The 12,285-nt window shown below is 53.9% G+C and overlaps 1 protein-coding gene across 1 annotated transcript; it reads left to right on the top strand.

Moving 5' to 3' along the window:
- The first annotated feature begins 429 nt into the window (after positions 1–429).
- On the top strand, positions 430–9,455 carry LOC149429174 (uncharacterized). The gene is made up of 2 exons (XM_089666653.1): positions 430–1,059; positions 5,673–9,455. Exon 2 carries the CDS (start codon positions 5,681–5,683, stop codon positions 8,696–8,698), a length of 3,018 nt encoding a protein of 1,005 aa, XP_089522779.1. The 5' UTR covers positions 430–1,059; positions 5,673–5,680; the 3' UTR covers positions 8,699–9,455.
- The last annotated feature ends 2,830 nt before the right edge of the window (positions 9,456–12,285 follow it).

The raw sequence follows: 12,285 nt of genomic DNA, 5'->3' as shown, positions 1-12,285 counted from the left end.
ACACAACCCAAGAGTTCAGAGAGAGCGCAGAGACAACCTGAGAGTGCAGAGAGAACCCGAGAGAGACAACCCGAGAGAGCAGAGACACAACCCAAGAGTGCAGAGAGAGCGCATAGACAACCCGAGAGTGCAGAGACACAACCCAAAAGTGCAGAGAGAGAGCAGAGACAACCCGAGAGTGCAGAGAGAGAGACAACCCGAAAGTGCAGAGACAACCTGAGAGCACAGAGAGAACCCGAGAGAGACAACCCGAGAGTGCAGAGACACAACCCAGGAGTTCAGAGAGAGACAACCCAAGACTGCAGAGAGAACCTGAGAGCACAGAGAGACAACCTGAGAGTTCAGAGAGAAACAACCCGAGAGTGCAGAGACACAACCAAAGAGTTCAGAGAGAGACTGCCTGAGAGTGCGGAGAGACAATCTGAGAGAGCAGAGACAACCCGAGAGAGCAGAGACAACCCGAGAGAGCAGAGAGAGACAACCCGAGAGAGCAGAGACAACCCGAGAGAGCAGAGAGAGACAACCCGAGAGAGCAGAGACAACCCGAGAGAGCAGAGAGAGACAACCCGAGAGAGCAGAGAGAGACAACCCGAGAGAGCAGAAAGAGACAACCCGAGAGAGCAGAGACAACCCGAGAGTTCAGAGACAACCCGAGAGAGCAGAGACAACCCGAGAGAGCAGAGAGAGACAACCCGAGAGTTCAGAGACAACCCGAGAGTTCAGAGACAACCCGAGAGAGCAGAGAGAGACAACCCGAGAGAGCAGAGAGAGACAACCCGAGAGAGCAGAGACAACCCGAGAGAGCAGAGAGAGACAACCCGAGAGAGCAGAGACAACCCGAGAGAGCAGAGAGAGACAACCCGAGAGAGCAGAGACAACCCGAGAGAGCAGAGAGAGACAACCCGAGAGAGCAGAGACAACCCGAGAGAGCAGAGAGAGACAACCCGAGAGTTCAGAGACAACCCGAGAGAGCAGAGAGAGACAACCCGAGAGTTCAGAGACAACCCGAGAGCGCGGAGAGGCGGCGGGCAGAGGAGAGAGTCGGGCGCTCCGTGTCTGGTAAGTGTGACGTCGGTCTCTCTGCCCCCCATACACATCAGATCTGTACCCGCTCAGTGCGGGGCGATCGCCCCCAAATGTCCCTCCACCCCTAATCACTTCTCCTGTTGGATGTTTTTGGTGCAGAAATTAGATTTAATAATCGCTATCCAATGAACGATCGCTGAACGCACAGAGAGGAGGGCGGAGCTGAGTGAGCATTTAGGAGGGCGGAGCTGAGTGAGCAGACAGGAGGGCGGAGCTGAGTGAGCAGACAGGAGGGTGGAGCTGAACACACAGAGAGGAGGGCGGAGCTGAGTGAGCATTTAGGAGGGCGGAGCTGAGTGCGCAGACAGGAGGGCGGAGCTGAGTGAGCATTTAGGAGGGCGGAGCTGAGTGCGCAGACAGGAGGGCGGAGCTCAGTATTGGGTGGAGCAGGAGAGGGACGTCCCCCCGCCAGACTTTTATTACTGTCTGGGACCCCATGGAGGATATTTCCCCTCACTTCCTGTGTGGCCCCTGGGACAGGAAATGAGGGAAAACCACCCTACTGGACTTAGCAATGATACCCTGATGGGAGGGTCTCAGCCTTCCCCCAGCTCCACCCAAAACCCAATAAAAGTTTTTTGTGTCAGACGGGCTTCTGATGGAGGCCACAAGTGGACCCTTCAACAGACATGGTCCACCATTGTCACCATCCGCCCTGAGAAATGCCACGCAGCCATTGGTGGAGGGCATGGAGACAGGAAGTGGCTGCAGGAGATCCTCAGCACTGAGATGGACATTGTAGGAAAAAATGAGAAAACATCGACTTTCTGCTACTTGAGTCTGTTGCAAGTGAACAGGAAGGTTCTGTAACAGAACCGGACCCATCTGCACCAATGTAACAGAACCGACCCATCTGCACCAATGTAACAGAACCGGACCCATCTGCACCAATGTAACAGAACCGACCCATCTGCACCAATGTAACAGAACCGACCCATCTGCACCAATGTAACAGAACCGACCCCGACTGCACCAATGTAACAGAACCGACCCATCTGCACCAATGTAACAGAACCGACCCATCTGCACCAATGTAACGGAACCGACCCATCTGCACCAATGTAACAGAACCGGACCCATCTGCACCAATGTAACAGAACCGACCCATCTGCACCAATGTAATAGAACCGACCCAGACTGTACTGAGTACTTCCATTAGACTCCCTTCCCTGTCCGAACACAGATCCCCGGACCCCACCGCTGACCATACAGGACGAGACACACCAGACATGAAGGAAACCAGGAAACAGACGGCTTTATTGTAACACAGACACAAGATATATACACTCCGGGGACAATCCCCCCTCCCTGCATAATAACACAAGGCGGGGCAATCCCCCTCCCTGCATAATGACACAAGGCGGGGCAATCCCCCTCCCTGCATAATGACACAAGGCGGGGCAATCCCCCCCCCCCCTGCATAATGACACAAGGCGGGGCAATCCCCCTCCCTGCATAATGACACAGGGCGGGGCAATCCCCCCTCTCTGCATAATGACACAAGGCGGGGCAATCCCCCTCCCTGCATAATGACACAGGGCGGGGCAATCCCTCCTCTCTGCATAATGACACAGGGCGGGGCAATCCCCTCTCCCTGCATAATGACACAGGGCGGGGCAATCCCCCCCTCCCTGCATAATGACACAGGGCGGGGTAATCCCCCCTCCCTGCATATCGACACAGGGCGGGGCAATCCCCCCCTCCCTGCATAATGACACAGGGCGGGGCAATCCCCCCCTCCCTGCATAATGACACAGGGCGGGGCAATCCCCCCTCCCTGCATAATGACACAGGGCGGGGCAATCCCCCCTCCCTGCATAATGACACAGGGCGGGGCAATCCCCCCTCCCCGCATAATGACACAGGGCGGGGCAAACCACATCTAGTAACAAGAGATACACCAACAGACAGTCCCATCAGGGGGGAGGGCTGCTGGAGACACCCTCCCCCACCAAGCCAAAACACAAACACATCCCATAATAGTTTGCTCCCAAGCCAGACACACAATAGAACAATGGGATGCAACCACATGACACCACAAAATCCACAACCCCCCCAATATTAGGACAGATCACCCTGTACCCCTAACAGGCACAGGGGGACTTACACATAAGAGGGATATGGGGAGCTGAGATAGGGGTCTCCCCACCTCTCCAAAGGGGGCTGTGTTCCATGGGCCCCCCACCCAAAGTCACTCCCGTCATGTATCTCCAGGAGACTAACGCAGGAGGAGACGCCGAAGACTGGAATGGACTCCGAAGTTAGTCTGTACTTCCAGTCCCCCAATGCCGGCACCCACACAGGACCCCAAATAAATTGTCCCCCACAAAGCATTCCTCACCCAGCCAACCTCTGCCTCTCCCGTAGAACATACCCGAAGCTGGGGAGAAGTACGGACTGGTCCTTCTCCCTGAAGTCCTCTCAGCCGCTGGGGAGAAGACAGAGTGGCTGGGCCGACTCCATCATGCGGTGAGGGATCTGGGCCGACTCCATCATGCGGTGGGGGATCTGGGCCGGCTCCATCATGCGGTGGGGGATCTGGGCCGGCTCCATCATGCGGTGGGGGATCTGGGCCGGCTCCATCATGCGGTGGGGGATCTGGGCCGGCTCCATCATGCAGTGGGGGATCAGGACCGACTGCCCAGCATCCCTGGGGTACCCAGGTGGTGACTGTAGTCTCCTCCACTTTGACTTGATGGACCTCCCCCAGTGTTTGCAAAGTACGGCTGACCTCCTCCTGTCCCAATGCCGGACCCTTTTCTGGGGTTGTGTCAGTGGAGACCGAAGTCCCATCCATGGATCAGCTCAAGCTGCCGTTGTGAGGTGCCGATTGCATCCTCTTCCTGTAGCTCCTGCGGTGCTGATTGTTGTGGGCAGAGGTCAACCACGCCATGCCCTGAGGCCAGCTCTTCTGCTGGAGGCTCGCCGGCTGGTTCCTCCTCAGCAGAAAAGTCAATCAGATCCCCAGTCTCTGGAACTGGTGTCTGGGGATCGGGGTTCACAATCTCCTGTCCGTCAGAAGATGTTACCAGTGCTGGGCAGAGGTCACTAATGTTTGGCCCTGTTGCCACCTCTTCTGCTGGAGGCTCACCAGGTTGTTTTACCTCAGCAGAGAAGTTGTCACCCTGAAATATTCCTGCTCTGCGTACCATCGCCTGCTGGACCAGCCTGTCCAACTCAGTCACCCATTGCTCCTGGGGTCGCTCTCCCAGGAATGGCATCTGTAACTTCCGATGGTCCCTGGCCCGGTCCCCTGGGGTTGGATAGCACTTGCCCTTGTCCATACCAGCAACCTGGAGGGCTCCTCTCCAAAGCACCTCCCAAATCCGCTGCCTGAGCTCCAGGTACTGATCCGCAGACACAGTCCTGGGGTATGGTGCAAGAACGGTCTGTAGCAGCTCCGGGAACTCTGATGTCAGGTCCATATCTCCCCTGGGGTGACCGACGTCTCCTTTCCTGATCTTGGATCCCGGTGGTGGTTTGGACGTGTTCACAGCTTGGAAGCACAATCCCACCGCTGCCACCAATGTAACGGAACCGGACCCCCGACTGCACCAATGTAACGGAACCGACCCAGACTGCACCAATGTAACGGAACCGACCCCGACTGCACCAATGTAACGGAACGGACCCCCGACTGCACCAATGTAACGGAACCGACCCCGACTGCACCAATGTAACTGAACCGACCCCGACTGCCACCAATGTAACGGAACCGACCCAGACTGCACGGAGTACTTCCGTTAGACTCCGGCTTCCCTGTCTGAACACATATCCACGGACACCACCGCTGACCATACTAGACTAGATAACACCAGACTTGTATGAAAGACAGGAGATAGACTACTTTATTTTAATACAGATACAAGATATATACACTCAGGGAACAACCCCCCTCCCTGCACAAGGACACAGGGCGGGGCAATCCCCCCTCCCTGCATAATGATACAGGGCAGGGCAATCCCCCCTCCCTGCATAATGATACAGGGCGGGGCAATCCCCCCTCCCTGCATAATGACACAGGGCGGGGCAATCTACATTTAGTAACAAGAGACACATCAGCAGACAGTCCCATGAGGGGGGAGGGCTGCTGGAGACACCCCCCACCAAGCCAATACACAAACACATCCCATAATAGTTTACTCCTAAGCCAGACACACAATAGAACAAGGGGGAGGCACCACAAAATCCACAACCCCCCCCCTCAATATTAGGACAGGGTCTCCCCACCTCTCCAAAGGGGGCTGTGTTCCATGGGCCCCCCATCCAAATTCACCCCCGTCACAGGTTCCATCACTGATCTCCTGAAAATTCCGGTTTCCTGGCTGTCATGTTCATCTCTTGGCTTCAGCCCCAGCAAGTACCCAGAGAAGGTTTTCACACTTCCCTTGTTTGGCATGCTTCTTCTGGGGTCACCGACTCAGAGACCATGTAAGCCAGAGGATCGGGATAACAGCCAGGCTGCCGGCATTTTCAGACAGAGCTCAGTGATGAGCGTTTTCCTGGAAGGATCTGATTGTACGAAGATCTCTGGTGTAGGTCGGTGCAGATTGTGCGGTTGACTCTTCTCCAATGTTCTCCTGCAGATGGAGAGATGATGTCCGGAGATTCCTCCAATATGGCCGCCATTAAAGAAGAGCTGATGTCCGCCCTTTGGCTGAGCTCTCCCAGCGACCCCGGCCTCACCACAGTGAAATGTGAGGAGGACACCTCTTGGAGTGGAGAAGATCTCCAGTCGGTGGCCCTGCTGGAAGTGAAGAAGTTCTTCTGTTGTCCCGTGTGTGGTAAAGGATTCGCCCAGAGACACAATCTGGTGAAACATCAGCGGATCCACAGCGGTGAGCGCCCGTACGCCTGCGGCCAATGTGGGAAGAGCTTCATACAGAAGCAGCACCTCACCAAGCACCAGCGTCTACACACCGGCGAACGGCCCTACGTGTGCCAAGTGTGCGGCCGCGGCTTCAGCCTGAAACACAACCTGACCACGCACCTGAGGATTCACACCGGAGAGAAACCGTATCCGTGTGCCGAATGCGGCAAGAACTTCAGCCGCCGCGTCAATCTACGCACTCATCAGAAGTCTCACCAAAAGAGGCGCTGCCAAGAGAACAAGCTGCCAGCCAACAAGGGGCCAAATCTGAGCCACAAGGCCACCAACTCTGAGAAACTTCCAGATTATCGCAACCTCAAAGAGGAGCCGAACACGGGATACGCCGTGAACGACTGGCAGATGGGTCACCTCGTTCCCAAAGAGGAACCACATGGGGGATATTTAGGACATCAGCAGATAGATAATGTGGCTCTCAAAGACGAACCTCATACCGGATTTGTGGTCAGCCAATGGGGTCCCACCACTGCTCCTGCCCATGACGACGGGTCAAACGAAGGATACGTAGTGAACGTCTTGCAGATCGATAATGATCCACCAAACCATGAGTCGGATCTCAGCCAAGTGACCAACCCCCGACCGTTCATCTGCCCCGAGTGCGGGAAACGCTTCGCGAACAAGCAGACGTTTATCAATCACTACAGGATCCACACCGGACAAAGACCCCACGAATGTCCTGAGTGCGGACGGAGCTTTGTCCAGAAGCAGCACCTCACCAAACACCTCCGCGTCCACAGCGGAGAACGCCCCTTCGTGTGCGGCCAGTGCGACCGAAGTTTCAGCATGAAGCACAATCTCTTCACACACCTGAAGATACACAGTGGGGAAAAGCCTTTCAGCTGCTCCGAGTGTGAGAAGAAATTCAGCCGGCGGAGCACCTACCTGGCACACCAGAAAATCCACTACAAAGGGCCCCTGGAAGACGCACAAAATACATTCAATCCTCTAGAGGAGGTCGCCTCAGCTCCTAAGAAACTCCACATGATAAAACCGGCTGTTCCTTGGACATCCCTGGGAGGACTAAAGATGTACAAGTGCCATGTCTGCGCCAAGGTCTTCAAGCAAAAACACCCTCTGATCACCCACCTTCGAATCCACTCCGGAGAGAGACCCTTCTCCTGCCAGGAGTGCGGCAAGAACTTCATCCAGAAGCAGCACCTGACCAAGCACCTGCGGCTGCACAGCGGGGAGCGGCCCTTCAGCTGCCAGCACTGCGGCAAACAGTTCAACATTAAACATAACCTGGTGACCCATCAGAGAACCCACACCGGAGAACGTCCATTCTCCTGCCTGGACTGTGGTAAGACCTTCAACCGGCAAGGAATCCTCAACATGCATCGTAGAACACATGATGCAGACTCACCTGGAGACCCAACGTGTGGAAACACAAAGACGGAGAAGTCATCGTTGGCTGGTGATAGCGGAGAGAGTCTGGACAATGAAGAGACGATAGCTAGGCCTCAGAAAGTGCTACAAACTACTTCTTCACTTGACATAGATGTCACCGGTCAACCAAGTCCGCTCACCAGTCAACCAAGTCTTGTCACCGGTCAACCAAGTCTTGTCACCGGTCTACCACGTCTTCCTACTGGTCTACCAAGTCTTGTCACCGGTCTACCACGTCTTCCTACTGGTCAACCCAGTCTTGTCACCGGTCTACCACGTCTTCCTACTGGTCAACCCAGTCTTGTCACCGGTCTACCACGTCTTCCTACTGGTCAACCCAGTCTTGTCACCGGTCTACCAACTCTGAGCAGACACAAAGATTCCCACACCAAGGGCACTTCACACTTTTCCTGTCCACGTTGTGGCCAGATATTTGGCCAAAGAGAGGACCTTCTCCAGCATGAACATCTTCACAAAGGGGAGAGACTGTACGCTTGCCACCAGTGCGGGAAAAGGTTCCTACAGAAGAAGAACTTGACCAAGCATCAGAGGCTGCACATGGGCTACAAACCCTTCACGTGCAACATCTGTAATAGAAGCTTCAGTCTGAAACACAATCTCGTCACCCACCAGAGGACCCACACCGGGGAAAAGCCCTTTCTGTGCACGCAGTGTGGTCGAAGCTTCAGCCGTAGGGAGACACTGAATAACCATCGAAGGAGCCACCAAGCTCACCAGAAAAAAGGTGGCACCGCTAGGTCGAAACCCATCACCAGCAACAAGGGACCTTTAAACAATGGGCGCACCTCATCAGATGAACAACAGGTCATAACTGGCCACCAAAGTCCTCGAACTGATGACATCGTACCACAGGAGCCACAACCTGTATCTGACCACCGGACAGAACCAACCCATGGAGAAGCTGAGGTGGAGGTGCAGCCGGTAACCTCCCAGGATCATATCCGTATCTTCATATGTCCCATGTGTGGAAAGTCCTTCAACCAGAAGCACACGTTGATCAACCACCTCCGGATCCATTCCGGGGAAAGGCCCTACTCCTGCCACTTATGCAGGAAAAGTTTTATCCAGAAACAACACCTGACCAAGCATGTCCGCCTTCACACTGGCGAGAGACCGTATGCCTGCCACGAGTGTGGGCGGAGCTTCAGTCTGAAACACAATCTGACCACCCACCAGCGGATCCACACGGGGGAACGGCCTTACCCCTGCAATCACTGCGGGAAAAGGTTCAACCGCCGCAGCATTCTTCTGAGCCATGAGAGGACTCATCTTCTGGTCCCACCACCGCCGGCCGGAGCCGGTGAGCTCCAAGTCTGAGAGGAGTATCTGGCCAACGCCAAAATCCAGACGGTGACACTGAAGGAGGAAGTTGTCAGCACGTTGCCATAGTGATGTCTCTGACACCCCACCATCCAATCCCCAGGGGTGAAATATATGAAGGGCAACCTCTGCTCAGATCTTTTATACAGACTGGAGGACGGGGACTTCCCAGAAGATCCAGATTCAAGTTCTCCTGACTTTCCCCTTCCAGCCGGGATTTATACCAAACATGGACATATCAGCCTGGGATCTCTGACCCGCCCCCGAGGACCTCCACTGATGGGTGACCACTTCCATGATCAGGAGATGTCTGCCCACCTCAGGCCACTTGTCCACCAACATTAAAGCAGAACTCCAGGCAGACAGCCGAGGTTTTGTATACGGGAACCCACCAAGTGATTCGTGAATACATTCAGCCAATATCGGCACAGACAGGTCTGTAGACTCCCCACATGAAGGTTTTATATCTGCCTGGAGTTCTCCTTTAAGTCCTGGGGGGCGGGGAAGGGGGCAGGGAAGGGCGCGGGGAGGTGACACACTGTGTTGAATGGACTAATAATGGCCAAACGTGTCCCAATGTCACTGCAACCTCAACACAGACAGAGTCCCCTGAGGGAGTGCAGTCCTGGGGGGTCACCATGCCACGCAATGCGAGGAAGACTTGATGTGGGCCCCAAACCTGAGGGCCCCGAGTGGAGGCGAGCGGCTGTCATTTTGTACTTTTTTTCATAATAAAGCAAAATGTTGGATCCTACGATTGGTGGAGTCTCCTCTGTTCTGTGATTGGTGGAGTCTCCTCTGTTCTGTGATTGGTGGAGTCTCCTCTGTTCTGTGATTGGTGGAGTCTCCTCTTTTCTGTGATTGGTGGAGTCTCCTCTGTTCTGTGATTGGTGGAGTCTCCTCTGTTCTATGATTGGTGGAGTCTCCTCTGTTCTGTGATTGGTGGAGTCTCCTCTGTTCTGTGATTGGTGGAGTCTCCTCTGTTCTGTGATTGGTGGAGTCTCCTCTGTTCTGTGATTGGTGGAGTCTCCTCTCATCTACGATTGGTGGAGTCTCCTCTGTTCTGTGATTGGTGGAGTCTCCTCTTTTCTGTGATTGGTGGAGTCTCCTCTGTTCTGTGATTGGTGGAGTCTCCTCTGTTCTGTGATTGGTGGAGTCTCCTCTTTTCTGTGATTGGTGGAGTCTCCTCTGTTCTGTGATTGGTGGAGTCTCCTCTGTTCTGTGATTGGTGGAGTCTCCTCTGTTCTGTGATTGGTGGAGTCTCCTCTCGTCTACGATTGGTGGAGTCTCCTCTGTTCTGTGATTAATGGAGTCTCCTCTGTTCTGTGATTGGCGGAGTCTCCTCTGTTCTGTGATTGGTGGAGTCTCCTCTGTTCTGGGATTGGTGGAGTCTCCTCTCATCTACGATTGGTGGAGTCTCCTCTATTCTACGATTGGTGGAGTCTCCTCTGTTCTGTGATTGGTGGAGTCTCCTCTCATCTACGATTGGTGGAGTCTCCTCTGTTCTACGATTGGTGGAGTCTCCTCTGTTCTGTGATTGGTGGAGTCTCCTCTGTTCTGTGATTGGTGGAGTCTCCTCTGTTCTGTGATTGGTGGAGTCTCCTCTGTTCTGTGATTGGTGGAGTCTCCTCTGTTCTGTGATTGGTGGAGTCTCCTCTCATCTACGATTGGTGGAGTCTCCTCTGTTCTACGATTGGTGGAGTCTCCTCTGTTCTGTGATTGGTGGAGTCTCCTCTGTTCTGTGATTGGTGGAGTCTCCTCTGTTCTGTGATTGGTGGAGTCTCCTCTGTTCTGTGATTGGTGGAGTCTCCTCTGTTCTGTGATTGGTGGAGTCTCCTCTCGTCTACGATTGGTGGAGTCTCCTCTGTTCTGTGATTGGTGGAGTCTCCTCTGTTCTGTGATTGGTGGAGTCTCCTCTCGTCTACGATTGGTGGAGTCTCCTCTGTTCTGTGATTGGTGGAGTCTCCTCTGTTCTATGATTGGTGAAGTCTCCTCTGTTCTGTGATTGGTGGAGTCTCCTCTGTTCTGTGATTGGCGGAGTCTCCTCTGTTCTGTGATTGGTGGAGTCTCCTCTGTTCTGGGATTGGTGGAGTCTCCTCTCATCTACGATTGGTGGAGTCTCCTCTGTTCTGTGATTGGTGGAGTCTCCTCTCGTCTACGATTGGTGGAGTCTCCTCTGTTCTACGATTGGTGGAGTCTCCTCTGTTCTGTGATTGGTGGAGTCTCCTCTGTTCTGTGAATGGTGGAGTCTCCTCTCATCTACGATTGGTGGAGTCTCCTCTGTTCTGTGATTGGTGGAGTCTCCTCTGTTCTACGATTGGTGGAGTCTCCTCTGTTCTACGATTGGTGGAGTCTCCTCTGTTCTATGATTGGTGGAGTCTCCTCTGTTCTGTGATTGGTGGAGTCTCCTCTGTTCTACGATTGGTGGAGTCTCCTCTGTTCTACGATTGGTGGAGTCTCCTCTGTTCTGTGATTGGTGGAGTCTCCTCTGTTCTGTGATTGGTGGAGTCTCCTCTGTTCTGTGATTGGTGGAGTCTCCTCTGTTCTGTGATTGGTGGAGTCTCCTCTGTTCTGTGATTGGTGGAGTCTCCTCTCGTTTATGATTGGTGGAGTCTCCTCTGTTCTGTGATTAATGGAGTCTCCTCTGTTCTGTGATTGGCGGAGTCTCCTCTGTTCTGTGATTGGTGGAGTCTCCTCTGTTCTGGGATTGGTGGAGTCTCCTCTCATCTACGATTGGTGGAGTCTCCTCTGTTCTGTGATTGGTGGAGTCTCCTCTCATCTACGATTGGTGGAGTCTCCTCTATTCTACGATTGGTGGAGTCTCCTCTGTTCTGTGATTGGTGGAGTCTCCTCTCATCTACGATTGGTGGAGTCTCCTCTGTTCTACGATTGGTGGAGTCTCCTCTGTTCTACGATTGGTGGAGTCTCCTCTGTTCTGTGATTGGTGGAGTCTCCTCTGTTCTGTGATTGGTGGAGTCTCCTCTGTTCTGGGATTGGTGGAGTCTCCTCTCATCTACGATTGGTGGAGTCTCCTCTGTTCTGTGATTGGTGGAGTCTCCTCTCGTCTACGATTGGTGGAGTCTCCTCTGTTCTACGATTGGTGGAGTCTCCTCTGTTCTGTGATTGGTGGAGTCTCCTCTGTTCTGTGAATGGTGGAGTCTCCTCTCATCTACGATTGGTGGAGTCTCCTCTGTTCTACGATTGGTGGAGTCTCCTCTGTTCTACGATTGGTGGAGTCTCCTCTGTTCTACGATTGGTGGAGTCTCCTCTGTTCTGTGATTGGTGGAGTCTCCTCTGTTCTACGATTGGTGGAGTCTCCTCTGTTCTACGATTGGTGGAGTCTCCTCTGTTCTGTGATTGGTGGAGTCTCCTCTGTTCTGTGATTGGTGGAGTCTCCTCTGTTCTGTGATTGGTGGAGTCTCCTCTCGTTTATGATTGGTGGAGTCTCCTCTGTTCTGTGATTGGCGGAGTCTCCTCTGTTCTGTGATTGGTGGAGTCTCCTCTCGTCTACGATTGGTGGAGTCTCCTCTGTTCTGTGATTAATGGAGTCTCCTCTGTTCTGTGATTGGCGGAGTCTCCTCTGT

This window comes from Staurois parvus, unplaced genomic scaffold, assembly GCF_062004578.1.
Source record: "Staurois parvus isolate SC_StPar_1 unplaced genomic scaffold, SC_StPar_1.0 ptg002758l, whole genome shotgun sequence".
NCBI lineage: Eukaryota > Metazoa > Chordata > Amphibia > Anura > Ranidae > Staurois > Staurois parvus.
This window is presented reverse-complemented; position numbering and strand designations above follow the sequence as displayed.